The 15,083-nt window shown below is 35.9% G+C and overlaps 1 protein-coding gene across 7 annotated transcripts in view; it reads right to left on the minus strand.

The window, feature by feature from the left end:
• The window catches only part of EXOC6 (exocyst complex component 6), an 87,527-nt gene that overhangs the window by 50,525 nt on the left and 21,919 nt on the right, over positions 1-15,083 (minus strand). For all 7 annotated transcript variants that reach the window (XM_058028772.1, XM_058028779.1, XM_058028775.1 and 4 more), the window contains exons 3-11: positions 14,670-14,717; positions 14,466-14,556; positions 13,517-13,562; positions 7,219-7,423; positions 5,994-6,149; positions 5,283-5,351; positions 1,839-1,922; positions 1,699-1,745; positions 1,188-1,308 (exon numbers count right to left, since the gene is read on the minus strand). In XM_058028772.1, coding sequence (XP_057884755.1) covers positions 1,188-1,308; positions 1,699-1,745; positions 1,839-1,922; positions 5,283-5,351; positions 5,994-6,149; positions 7,219-7,423; positions 13,517-13,562; positions 14,466-14,556; positions 14,670-14,717 — 867 coding nt within the window. The remainder of the gene's footprint in view (positions 1-1,187; positions 1,309-1,698; positions 1,746-1,838; positions 1,923-5,282; positions 5,352-5,993; positions 6,150-7,218; positions 7,424-13,516; positions 13,563-14,465; positions 14,557-14,669; positions 14,718-15,083) is intronic.

Consider the following 15,083-nt stretch of genomic DNA (forward strand, 5'->3'; position numbering starts at 1 on the left):
TTTATCTAAACATTAGTCTTCAGCAGGATGATGTTAGAGAGATTCTGATTGAATTGAGTTTGATGGGAGTTATGTATATAGAGAAGAAATAGTGACCAAGAACATGACAAGACTTTGAAGAGTTCTTTAGAGGCTACATTATTTTCAACCTTTAAATTATCATATTCTTATATAAGTTTATAAATCCACATGGAGATAATTAACTAGCAAAGTATTTAGCTTTTAAAATTGCTGGATGAATATATCTCAATAATCCTCTCAAAAGAAGTAAAAAACTATGAGAACATCTCACGTACCACTAATGCTAATAAATGATAACTATGGTTGTAATCTCAACTTTTTCCCCATTTTTCCCCAGGATATATGAAATATAAAATGCTTCTGGAATTAAAAATCATTTTTAATAAAAATAAAAAACAACACTGCATAAAGAAAATGCTGCTGGCAAACCTTCAAAGGGGAAAGATAAAGTTCTTGTATTTTTTCTGACAGTAAAAGTTACACCAATAGTAAACATGGAAGCAATTTATTATCAGTCAGTCTGAGTGAACAATGTGTACTCCAGTGGTTTTTCACAGAGGAATAAGAAAGAGCATCCAGCATCACTGCAGCTAAGGTAGGAATATAACTTTAGGAGACACACTTGAATGCACTGAAATACCCAAGTGATACAGAATTTCTCTAATACCTTTACTTCAACATAAACATAACACGACTAGAGCATTGAAGAGAGAGCTGCAAGGGTTTTGCTGCTGGAGTTTATTTTGGAAACACAGCATTTGGAATGATAATTAGGAACTATTTCCTGGTGGTGCTTTCAGTGCTGAACTATTCAATCTGATCTAATGAAGAGGTCAGTTGAGACTAATGAGGAAGGATTGCAATAATAACAGCAGATTAACTCTGCATATTCTAAACTGCTGGACTAAGAGAAGGTTTGGAAGACCCAGTGAGTTGTAAATCAGTGGAGGATTATGCAAATAGCCCATGGCTGTGGATCACAGCCTGATACTGTTGGGAAAAACAAAAGCTTGGCAGGCTCCCTCCCAAATCTGAGCAATTTTTAATCACAAGAAGAAGAAAACATGAGGTGTAATTTTTCACTCTGTTGCTATCCCAGCTTTAAACACACAGAGCTCTGAAGTAAGAGGATTTAAACTGCAATACTGATAAGGCTTCTCACTTACTGAATGTGTTCTAAGAACAGCAATGATCTTGGAAAGGGCCATGTTCCAGAGTTCATCAGTGTATGTCCTGGTTACCAATCCTTGGGTTACATGTAAAATGTGGTCTTCTACTACAAAGAAACTAGAACAAAATAATACTGAAATTATTAAGCTGTTTCTAACATTAGAACAAGTACTACCTTTCACATTCAAGCATAGCCAAAACCCTCCCCACTGGAGCAGCGACACTTTGGTAGGTTTGGTGTTGTGCTTCATCCAGAATGAAGGAAAAATGTGAAAAGTTTGTTTCATGCCATCTGGAGCCCAGGCTGCTGGAGGGCCCTTGTAGGGCCTCCTGCTGGCAGGATCTGGATGCTCTTTCCTGCTCAGATCCTGCAATAACCACCCACACATGATTTGTGCAGAAACTGAATCCTGCTGCAGAAGAAAGTTCTTGGACAACAGGAGAACACAGGTTGAATTAAGAATCAACACAGTAAAAGTGAAATAAATTTTCATTTAGAAAACTTACCCTACAATTTGACTGAAGTATCTTCTATAGCCTTCTACTGTTTCATGCTTTCAATGAAAAAGAAAACAAGTTCAGGAACAAAAATACCACTAGGCATTAGCTTCAACTCAAATCAATGCAAAACTGAAAGTATTGATTACCATGCTTGACTGTGGTTGCAGAACTAATCTTGCTTGTTTCCTCCTTTGTTTTCTGTAGTAATTTTCAAATATTTCTCCATCACCCTAAAAAAAGACATAAGTAGTTCAAAAAAAGAATACTGACTCAGTGTGAAAAAGGCCCTTCTTAATTTAAAGGTAGAATTCTCTTAAACTAAGCACATTTTTTGCATTTATTCCACATGTAAGCCTCCAGCTGACACCAGCAAAGTTTTGCAAGCATGAAATACTCAGAAATTACCTTTTTCTGTAGAGAAGCCTACAGGCTGTACTGTAAATAGAAGTTTTGCTCACATGCCTACATTTTGCCAAGCAACACCATGCATTTTAAACAGTATGTCCATTTTTAAACTACAACTTTCAGAGTATATTAATACTCATAGACATGGCATATTCCCTATTACTGTAATAACTGAAACTCATTGTATCCTAAAACATTTCTCTAGGTTATTCAAGAAAGTAACTGCATTATAAAGTTGTTACAAAAATGCTTCTCTGAATGTATGACACATCTGAATACTCAGCTGCATCAGCTTTGCCTGAAGAAAGACACAAATGAGATTTATTGAATATTTGTTTATTCTTTCTGGATTTATAAAGAGCGTGGAATTAGATTTTTTTCCTATCATGATCCTCAAAACTACAATACCTTCTGTGCCTAATGATTATGAGGAATTCAACTGACATCCTATTCATCTCATTAAGATGACCATTCTGTAGAAACCATCTGTCCATTTGAAATCAGTGCTACATTGACTCATCTATCTACTAAACCATATGCAATTTGTATGCAAGCAAAATAAAGCAGCTTAGCATTTTTAAGGTTCGTTTTGGCTTTATGAGCCTATTATTAGGCCACTGCTATTTAGAATTCCATTACTTGGTCTTCCAAAAAGTCTCCAAATTATTACAGACATTTTATCCTACTGATCCAGCATTACCTACCTAAGCTTTACAAAATATAAATTTAGTTAATAATGAATATTTAGTTAACAACGAATATCTAGGTATATTTAGAAATACTGCTAACCTAAGAAAGCCTAAAAGAGAGACTTTGCTTAAAAACAAAAAAATCCACTCAAAACCAAGATGCAAATTTACTAGCACTGTCTACTGCAGCAGAACTTTACACAGTATGCTCCAATTCATACAAACATAAAGATCACAGATACAACCATTCACCTCCCAAACATTCACAGCCCAAACATTCAGTGCAGTTTTCAGATTGTTGACTTCTACCTCCAGTATCAAATCTCCAGCCAGTCCTGACAAAAGCTTCTTGAGTGAAAAGGACTAGCTGTTCTTCTCAAATCCACACCACAAGTGGAGATGTAAAATATCTCATGATTATTTATAGACCACACTATACTATGCAGGCACAATTAACAATTCAGTTTGAACTACATGTGCTGAAGCAATCAGCAGAATACACCAACAGCCCTGATGGTTCACTTACTGAATCAGCAAAGCCTAGGCAAGATAAAATGTAAAAAAGCAATGCATTTGTTTTGCCCAGCTTCCAAAGCTACATGTTTACATTAATTACTGATTACAGTTTCCATCAACAGAAACAATAAATCAGTTCATGTTTTGTTATAAATTTTAGGAATATTGCTAATATATCAAATCCTATTTCACACCACTTGTTTTACATTGATACAGTGTTTTATGAAAAGGTAACAGTACAAGCAAAAGGGGCAGGGGTATCTTCACCAGAATTTATATATACAGCATCTCACACAATACAAAAAAAAAAACTTTATGTTTCTCATAAGTTTCTAGTCTAAAGAAAGGTTACTGGCCCGTAAATACGCTCCGTGTTTGGTATGTATGTATCTTGCTATCACTAGGTTGGAATCACAAGCTGTGTAATACTCTGAGGTATATAAAAAAACCATGCTTTCTGTTTCAACATGAAGCAGCAGAGTAGAAAATTTCTATACTGTATGAAATTAGAATATTTTCCACAATTTTGTAGCAGAGACAGAATTCATTAAGAACATAACACTTGCTGCAGGATTCTAATTATAGAAATGAAAAACCATCTGGTATCAACTCCCCTTCTTTGCCATCATCAAGTTCTCTAAACTCAACACAAGGTAAATGAGAAGGACTCCCAAAAGTTGCTAATGCACAACTCTAGATAATGCTATCACGGCTGATTAAGGAAATTATACTGGCAGGAAATACAGGAATCTACATCAACAACCCTTTTTGATATCAGGGATCACTCCAAGTTGTTTTCTGTCTCAAGTAAATTTGAATCTGGAAAACTTTCAGTGTAAACCCAAAAAGCATATCTTTGGATCAAGGGTGATTGGAACTTCAGGATCCTTGTCAAAGTGAAAAATATAATTATGTATTACTTTTAAATGTCACCCGTCAATTTTACTTCCTCTTCCTTTATTATACTAAAGGAAGAAGCAGCAGCTGTTGTCAACTGGTATGCTTAGTTTTACACATTCCTTTTAATGTGTTATTTCACACTGCTCTCTGTTAAAATAAACAGTTCACTCTTTCAATAGTTCTGGCAGCCTGACTTTCTGTTCCTCCCAACTTTTCAGTGAGACAAACAATTAATGATGGTTTTGTTTGCATTTTTTTCTTAATAATAAAAAAAAAAGTTCCAGTGAAATTACATTTTAAACAGTATTTCAATATGCAAGCTTTCATGTACCACAGCTGCAAGTATTCCATAAAAAGAAGACAACCTAGCCTGAATGCTTGAAGGCAGGTGCATCTGAGACTGTAGGATTAGCAATACTTACAAGTACATCACCTATGTGTCACTGGTACTTGAATTCTATAAGTAATCTGACTTCAAAAGTAAATGAGACACAGGAAAGAAAAAAAAAAACCAACAAATAATTCAGTACCATGTTTCCAAAAAATGTTTTCTTCCTTTTAAGCTTGTGCACTGAATCTCTTTAACAGAAGCTAAAATAGGCAATTGTGTCTCTGCCATTGAATCCAATCTAATCTGCCTGGGCACACCCTGTCAGAATCTCCAGATTTTGCTTCTTATTTTTGCTACTACTCTAATTTCCACAAGATTCAGACTGAATATTCCTATGTTTTGTAACATTCATCCAAATATTTGGCTAACATGGAACACTTGTGGGAACTGTGAAAGTGTAGATACCAGTATTAAGGCAAACATGCATATTTTACATATATACTTTGCATATTTTACAAATATACTTAGGTAATAAATGAGTTCTGGAGTGTCCTTTATTATGCATACAAAAGAACACATGAACTCATGTCCTGAGTACCCACACCCATCTCAGCTGGTTCATCCAGAACTACTAATACTAGAAGCAATACATTTGCCTGTTTGGGAACTATTAAGAGTATGAAGAATGTGAAAATGAATATGTAACTTCAAAAATTTAATTCTCTTTTTAAGGTCACTTTAACACATACCAGAACAGAGTAGATGTGCAAACACCTATAGACTGGAGAAAAGTCTACAAGATCTTGGGCAGTTAAAACCTGAAGAAGGAAAGGAAAAACAAGAGTATTGAAACATGTATGCATATAATCTGCAAAATGGGACATATTACCTACAGAACTTGTCTACATAATAAGGACTCAAAAATAGCTGACTTCTATTGGAAAACAATAAAACAATTGCTCCAATCTCTCTTCCTTTTGCATTACAGTCATAAACTTTACTTGTGTTATAATACCACACTCCTTTCTCTGTGTTTCCAGAGCTTTAAAGGTCTAAATACTCACTGTTCTATTTAATTTAGGAATATTGAGTACTTGACACATGAAAGAGTACTTAGCTAAGCTGAGGTCATCAACACCAAATGCAGGATTTAGCAACACCAGAATATTCCAGTGGACCACATAACACTAACAGTGGGCAGGCAATATATGATGTAAGTTGCAACTGAATTCCAGAATAACTGGAAGTCCTGTGTAACTGAATGTCCTCAAACATAATGCTAAAGCTAGCATTAATACAAATAATATTTTAGCAGTAATTTTTCACCCTCAACTGCTGATCTGAACTGGTACACCTTGAAGGTCTTCTGTGTATTTTTCTAACTAACCATCTAAACAAAGTGTAAAGACAGTGAATTTTGTTCATTTTGTATAAGATTAACTGATTTAGTACAAAATTACCTCCTCATCATGCTCATCCTCATCTTCAAATGTTCGCTTCAATGTGATTTCATTCTTGGATTCCAAAATCCTGTTTCTACCTAAATGCATATTCCGACCATAGTTTACGTTATTCTGCTTCTGAAGAGCAGAGCTAAAGGTTTTCTGCTGCTGTGCCTGTTTTAAGAGTAGAATCAAGTAAGAGGCATGCAAATCAAATTTCAATACTGATGAGTATATGCTAGGACATGAAAAACAGGTGTTGCAATTGAATACATATCAGTATAACTACAAGATGCAAGCACACCCTCAGCCTACACCAGTGATTTTGCCTTTAATTAGTTTGGGATGATAAATGAATTCAAAAGTGAATCCTGCATAACTTTTCCCTAACCCTCAGAATGACATTTTAATGGCAGAAAAAAAATTTAAAATCAATATACAATTTATCTGATCATAAACTGCAGAGAATCAATATTTAAATGAAAAACAGGTATCTGAGTTCCCAGATACTTTTTTTGTGTCTTCAGTTAAGTCTAAGTGAGCAGTCAGCTATAGAAATCAAAGGCACCATATTGCCCTTACTATTGAAGGCAGCACAGCATAACCTTTCAATTAAATCTTATTTATAATAATCAATGCTGCATTTTACAAGAACCTTAGATGACAAAACGGCAACCCAACCTGAATTCTGTCAACAAGAAGTCAAATTAAAACCTTATTTGCTCTCTGAACAAATTTTAAAAGCATTAACTTCTCTAAAGCTGGCCTAGTAGTAGTGCTCTCAAGTGCAGACTATTTTGTGATGGATCAAGGCCTCCAGCTGTCTCAGTCTCCTTCTGGTTCTTACCTCAGTCTTCTGTATGAGTAGCACTTTAGAGAGAACTAGGCTGTTATCTCAACACTTCTTTTGTCTAATTCATCCAGGCCAGCTGGCCAGATAGGCTGCTCTTTGTTTTGGTGCAGTAGCTGCTGAGATACAGACTGTCCAGGAGTTGACTACTCAAAGTACTTCATAATTTCTTGAAACCTGAGATATACAGCATCTCTCCTTCCTTTCTCAGGGAGGAAACTACTTCTTGTCTAGGACACTGATAGAAACTACACATGTTTGTATTTCACAGCTCTCCACCTTTACTCAGAGGTCTGTGGGATGACTGTAATCTCTGAGGGGTAACTTCAGACTAATGAAACTGAAATGTTCAGTAAACAACAGGACTGAAGTCATTCTGTTTGGCTGGCTTACCTGTTTCATGGCAGTTTCCCCAATTCTGTCAGAATGCTTTCGAATACTCTCTAAGAAATCCTTAAGATCTGACATGGATATTTCTTTTATTTCTTCACGCAGTTTTGGAAGATTTTCCATCATTATCTGGCAAAAGCGGTATTGGCTAACTCTAGGAAGATACAGATTTTCCAGCTGCTCCATTGTTTTCAAAGCAGAATAGTATCTATAAAGAGATTAAAATAAAATTATGCAGCTTCTTATAAAAAGTTGGTAAAATAAATTTTCAAATATATATCAATATCACACATGGAATCAATATTAATTTACTGTATTCTAATAAATAAATCTAATTAATTTACTCTATTCTCAGAAAAATTAACAATCAAAAGGTCATCCATATAATGCTTTTGTTTGGGAAAAAACCCAGTGAAGAGCCACTCAGCCAAGTCAAACTTTAAGTAGACTCCTATAGTATTAACAGTTTTGATCAATAGTCCAACTATGCTGGACTATCAGTCTGCATCCTGCAGAATGGAGACACTGAAGCCATAAACATTACCTGCCCTTCTAGAATGAACTGATTAGGGGTTTTTTTATGATTTGGAGTTTTTTTCTGAAACACAAACTGCCAATCACCCAACACTGCACCAAACAATGGAAAAAAATCTTGAAAAAGCATGCCTACATATATCTGCTGTCTTCAGGCATATGTGAACACAGGCACACATCTACACCCACCCTCTTTCCACCATGCTTAGTCAGAAAATACATGTACACACCTATCCTGACCAATGTTTTTTTCCAGCAGTGTATCATATTTTGCTGTAAACCACAAACCTATTAGCTCTTCTGACAAAACACAGTCTATCCCATCCAGAAAACAACTACATTGAATCAACAAAGTTACATTATAAACAAATCTGTGATCTCAACCACAGTTTAAAGAGAGGCACAGGAACCAGGCTAAACATGAGTAGGACAGCAGCCAATTGCAGATGTGACAATAATTTCCCTTTATGTAGTATTCTTACCAGCTACTCAGCCCTGGAGGGAGTTGGGAAAATGAATTTAGTTTGTCCAATTAGAACAGAATAAGGTAAACCAATGTCTTCTACCTTGTCTTAAACGGGAAAAGCAGAAACACACAGATCAGATGGAGTCAACTTGCTGCAAGTTCCAGCCCTTTCTTTTCACAAATGTGGAGTAATATCCTTCACCTTTTATTTCATAATTTTAATTCCTTTTCCTTCCTTAAAGTCTGACTGTTTTTAAAAATTACCAAATGATTTTGAGGGAAAAAGCTGAATAAGAGGAAAATCCCTTCAAATGAGAAAACCTAGACATGTCTTTTATGGTTCTTTAGTTTCTAGATATTACTTTTTAAATATAGTAAGTAAACACTTTCAAAAAACGTAATTCAAGCTTCTGGTTTCCTTGAGTAGACAAGCAATAACAAATGACTAACACTAGAACCATGATTTCTTGTTCAATTCTGAAATTAAGACAGTGTTTTGAACCTTCTTAATCAAGACATTTCTAAGTTAACAACTCAGCATAGCTGGAGGATGGGAAAAATCCTCTCTTTTATTCCAGAACAGAGCTGCTTTCAGAAGACTGCAAATAAAGAGGTTTCAAGTGTAAATTAGGAGCTTTTGTTTGTTATATGCTTGGTTTATATAAAACATACATAAGGTGACAGGAATGTTGCACACAAGAAAAGGTCTGGGGGCTTTATGTGTGCGGGTTTTGTTTTCCTAAATAGAAAATGGCCACGAGTGCCACATGGTGAGACTTCTGGGGAATAAAACCATAATACCGTCAAAATCTTATAAAGGCTTTTTATTTAAATTATACAGATCAGCTTATCAGAACACTGTTAGTTCATCTGGAAGGGTTTTTGACTGCTGGCTCTAAGATCAGAATTAACATAATCCATTCTAGAGTCCCTTACTAATTACATATATATGGAGCTCAGGACCTTGCCCTTTTAACATCTGCTCTGATAAAGCACTGAAGTCTTATTCATTTGAAGGTCATCTGCAGGTCAGGATTTAAACCAAAAAGTTTTGGATATCATTTCACAGAGTGATATATTTACATATTTAGATTTTAAAACTTTCCATAGATTTAACTCAATAATGAAGGTTTTGACAATATTATTAGTTCTCATCATGTATTATCAATCACATAAGGTGAAGATTGCCCATTTGACTACAAATTAATTAAAGAAGTATCTTCAAAGTTTTTTTTCATATAAACACAGCATTCTTCTATCTACTCTTCTGAGCTGATCTTGGGACAATATGCTCCTCAATGCAAAATTTGTAATTTTTTTCAAACTGAAGACACAAGTTTGAAACACCAGTATGGGTCACATGATAAGACTGTGCAGAACTGATCCATTTCAACATCAGAACAAGAAAATTGTACAATGTATCTTACTAAAATTATAAAAATGGAACCTTTAATACCAGCAAGAATCAGGAAAGAAAAAATCAACTTACAACACAAAAGTAAATTTAAAAAAACCTCACAACAAAGAAACAACCACCACCTCTCAACCCCCCAAAAATTAATATTAGTGTTTTGCATCATCTTATTCTTTGCAAAATGCCCCAGGCACAAAAGAGTCAGGTCTGTACAGAATATAAAATATCAACACACAAAAATCCCAAAATTAAAAGAAAATTACCATTATCTTAGTATATATTAAGTATTTCTTTATGCTCTAAATTATAAAGAGAACTTTTAAGATTTTTATCACCAGAGTGTTGTTTGGAGGAAGTAAACAGAAGTACCATAACTTACTAAAAAAGCCCCATCAAGTTAAACTACAGCAGTAAAGAAATTACACAAATCAGGAGCAAGATGAACTCAAAGACTGAATTTTACTCAGAGTACCTTATTTGCACACAAGCTTATTAAGTAAAAAACATGTAGTTATATCTCAAAATTTCCTGCTGAAAAAACACAAGAGATATAGCCCTCATTTTATTTTAATTAAGGAAACAAACCTAGTTTACAAAGAAAAAATAGTAGCATTCTCCAATTTTAGGACTTCCCTTAGAGGAAACACTGTATAGTCCAGCTTAGTACATTTCCACTGAGTAAATACCTAAAACTTTGCTACCAAACACATTTAAGGGAGTTCTTTGGGATTTTTCAATACTTTTACTGAAAATTCAAGCTCGAATTGTGTAAGTGCATAGCCCCACTAGGCTGTTGGGAGAGCAGCAAAGAAGCCACTCTTCTCCTTTGTGCTTCCTCAGCTAAGACTTTAAACCCTCTGCAGCTCTTTCCAGCCAACTGTGTCTGTTTAGAGTAGATTCTGCAGTTACTTCCTCTCACTACTACACTTCTTGTCAACTTGTGTTATCCATGGCTCAGGACACAGATAAATAGGATACAGAGCCTTTCACCTCTAGGTCATCAGTTCAAACGTTACCCATGTTGGTAAAGAACCAAAAGTTGCTATCAATAGATGGTTTTTGGACCCCTCTGTAAACCTCTATTTCACCTGCACAAACCAGCATGTATTCCAGATCCAAAATCCTGCATTATCTTAAAGGAGGTCTGCCATGGAAAAAGGAAATGAAATTCCAAACTTTTTTCAGTAACAACTATCCCACAAGCATATATAATACCCACACTTTTGTTTTCCCTTACTTTAAACATTAGAATTGAGATTTTTATTCATGGTGCAAGACTGTAAGACAATGGAATAATAAAAATATGTTCTAAAAAGCCACAAGCAGAGAAAGTCAAGATGTCTTTTTATTAAAAAAGAGCAGCGAAAGCTTTGCTGCATTAACAAATCTCAATGAAGATTTATGAGAAATTATCCTTGCCTAAAATAAACAGTCCTTATTGCCTTGTTATGTCTCGGGTTGTGACTGCTACTCTGACTCTTCCATGAAAAACCTTCACAGCAAAACTTAGGAAGATCAATTTTGAATTCCCTTTTATGTGCACACATCAGCTGTCAGGTCTTTGCACTGACACTATGATGTTCTTGCAGTTGCTCTATCTTTTAGTAGTGATAAAAGCCAGAATACATGTACTCTGCTGAGCCACAAGGAAATTACCAGTTGAATTACCTGCAAGTTCCATGGAATAGCCACCTGTAGGCTGTATTATAGGGAATTGGAAAGTCACAGGCAAAATAATAACTGTAGCATAGCTAATGAAAGAGTTATCTGAGCTGCAGCAGTAGCCTGCAGCAGAGTCTAAGCCTTCTTCACTCCATGTGATTTCAAGGCATGGTACATCAAAGCTATGGCATCTCCCCTCTCCTTTAGATCTCTTTATGGTATGACAATAACATGTCCAAACCCCTCAATTCAGGAGTCCTTTGACTTTTAAGACTTCCTGTCTGGCAACAACTTCCAGGGGAAAATTGTCAGATAGAAGTCTTTAAGATTTGAAGAGTACTGATGGCGTCTAAGAAAGCACATCCACCATCAGTGGACTTTACAAAAGCACTAGCAAATACAGAATCAAAATGCTAAAAACCATCAGCAATTTTATCTCACCTAAATGATCTTTACATGATGACATTAGGAACTACAACTTTCCCTACAACTCTAAAACCAGGAATGCTGCTTGCCTTGCCTGACAGAGCAAGGGTAGGCAGCATGCAGGCACTGAATCCAGTGTTTTCAATATTTTCAGAACACTAAATGTAGCATTGTCCACAATAGACCTTGCACAGGGAAGTGGTGTCATTCAGACAGCACACTCTTCAGTCAGATCTCTGACTGGAGTAGCAAGGGGTCTGTTTACATCTTTCTGCAGAGCTGCTCCAGGAACACTGCAACAACATGCTGCTGCTACTATTGCTATGTGCCAGCTACTCCAAGCAGATGCTGGAACAGTGTCCTGTTCAGAGGTAACACTGTATAGCAGTCAAGCTGATGAGATCTACCACACTGGTTCACACATAGCAAGTTTTAATTTTAATAAGAGACACCATAGTGCTATAGCTGTAAGGTCATTCTTAAAGCTTCTGTATTTCTGCAGGAGACCTCCTGGAAAGCAAACATGCATAGGTATCATATAACACATATATGACAGTCAAAGATGCATCAGATCTGCTGCAATGTCCATAGATCTGATGTGTACAGTTAATCTGAAGCATTTTGGACATGTCTGCACACAGGCTTTAGAGCTGATTGCTCACACAGTGGCTGCTGTTGAGGGTTTTCAGATGTCCAACAGTATGGTAGGAGGTGGAGGTTACCCAGAAACCAAAATCCAGACAAACAGTTCAAAAGTAAATCTGTATTACACAGCAGCCCTGCAGCCAACTGACTGTGCGCAGCTAGTTCCAAATGAAACAGGGCTGTCCAGACAGACTTGTCAGCAGGAGCTCCCTGCAGTGGTGCCAAATGCACAAAGAGGCACCACCAGCAACCAGGAGCCCAGAAAGGCACAGAGCACTGGTGTGACTGAGGCGCTGTGAAAAGCAGGCAGGGATCACGGTGGCAGTGATGATGGGGAAATCATGAAGTAGAAAACAGCAGCAGTGGTATTGCTGGGGTGGTGTGTGAGGTGCAGGCAGCAGCCCCAGTGGGACAGGATGCAGATAAAGCAGGGGCAGGGGCAGCCAAGCTGCCATGGAGGGAGGGAGAGCTGGGGATTCTGGGACTAGAGCAGCAGTGAGCAGCTCCCTGAGAAAATGAAAAGTGGTGATACGATAGGAAGGAGCAGCTGGTCATGCATCAGTTATAAACTATTATCCTAGAAGTTAATTTATAATTATAGTTTTAATTCTTATTAACAAGTCAATTTGTCAAAGAGGGAAAACCCCCAAACAACACATTATCTTCACTTCATTCCCATAGTCCCATTTAGACAAAAAGCATAGAGAAACCAGATAGGTCTAAAGAAAGGTATAAGGAGTAAAATGTCCTTTCTTCTGGTATTATGCATTTAATTTAAATATATCACGATATATTAATCAGATAGTAATGTACTCTAAAAGACCTTCAGTCTCTAAGGGTCTTATTTTTCTTGCTCCTTAAAGTGCTTTATAAATAAAAACCAGTAAATTTAATTTCATATTTTATAATAATAATTTCACTACATGTCATACCCATTTAAGTAAGCACTATTTCTCATGGCAATCAGTAAGGTCCTAGAAGTTCTTTAATGCATTTTCAAATGTTCTTAAAACACAGTTTAGTGTTAGGAAACAAAGAGTACACATATACCACGCTACAGACTAAGAACACTTACTTGTCTACATAAGTGTTTGCTATTCTGTCAATTTACACACAAATGTTACTTTTTTTCTCATAGAAATAAGTTTACTCACCTTTTTACACTCATCTGTTCTTTTAGTTTGCTGTACATTTCCAGCACTGCATAAAAGCAAGCAGATTAACTTGTGAGTCATATTGTGGCTTTAGTTAATAAAAGAGGAAAATATGTACTGTAAAGGGCAAAATTAGAAATAGAAAAGGATATGCTATATTTACCTTATTTAATTCCTACTGTAGCATAAACGTGATAAACCTAGCAAAAAATTTTCTAGAATGCAGCTGAAAGTATGAAAACAATAACTGAACCCTTAACAGCTTTTAAATTAAAAAGAATTAAGGTTAACCAAAACCAGACAAAACTATACATATCAAGCATATTCATTCACTTACTACATGCCACAACCTGATCTGCATTACCAGTCCATGGTCTGTCTCCACAAAAAGGCAACAGTACCACCTACTGTACTCAGAACACGTCAACAAGACTTTATAAAGAAAAATTTTCAAATGCACTTTACACCAATATGACAAACAAGATAAAACCCTCATGGAGCTGTGTGCAATCCTACAATATTACTTTCCTGAAAAAACATTTAGAGCCTTTTTGCTTATTTCAAAACACCTGCAGTAACACAGAGCTAAAAGAACAATGTTGAAAGAACATCATTAGTATTTTCCCCACTCTTCAAGCACTAAAACCCACCCTCTCAAGCAACAAATTATTTTTTTACCATATTAAAAATATTACTCATCCAAAGCTGTACGTGGCTACCTGGTTTGCACCATTTAAACGTCTCACTGCTTATGACATTGTTGCAATTGCTCTGTGTCAAATATTGCAAAAGATACGGAACCTTCATGTTGACATCTTTTAAAAACCTATTCGTTTTTTCATTAAGCTGGATGTTACAGGACCAGAACTTAGAAAAAATAGAAGACTTTTCCTTTTGGCTATTGAGACTTTATTTAATTTGCCATCATATTTCACTGTAGGTCACTCACCTGGAAGACACAACTGTAGTTTTTCCACAACTGTTGTAATATTCCGCTGTTGAACTCTGCATCGTATGATTTCCTCTGTTTGGGCTATCACCTTAAAGGTTTTTTATTTAAAAAAAGGAAAGAAAATCACACTTAAATTATGCAAATAAACTTATTTTGCGACAAATATTCAAAATGTCCATATAGGAAGCATCATTTTCTCACCTCTTTCCCAGCATCCTGAAGCCTTCGGTTGGTATCAGTAACTTGGACCTTAAAAATAATTTCACCTTTGTTAGACAAATATGCATATATTGCCCTGATGTGACTGCTCACCCTTGTAATCAGATCATGCTTCCTGAGAAACTTAGAACAAAGAAATGCAAATTCAAATTAACTCTACAGCTTGAACTTGAACTTTTGATCGCAAAGGGCTTTTGTTAAATTCAATTACTTATGACAGTTCTTTCTAACAGATTCTGTGGCAAACTTCTCAAATTTACTTGGGATTTTTGAACTTTCCTTGTTTCTGTAGGTCTGTCAAACAATTCAAATCATTGACCCAATTGACCACTGGTCCCTTTTTGATAACCTCAATGAGCTCTATGGGCCATTCATTGTCTGTAAGAAATGGTGATT

The sequence above is a fragment of the Melospiza georgiana genome, chromosome 8 (assembly GCF_028018845.1).
Source record: "Melospiza georgiana isolate bMelGeo1 chromosome 8, bMelGeo1.pri, whole genome shotgun sequence".
Classification (NCBI taxonomy): domain Eukaryota; kingdom Metazoa; phylum Chordata; class Aves; order Passeriformes; family Passerellidae; genus Melospiza; species Melospiza georgiana.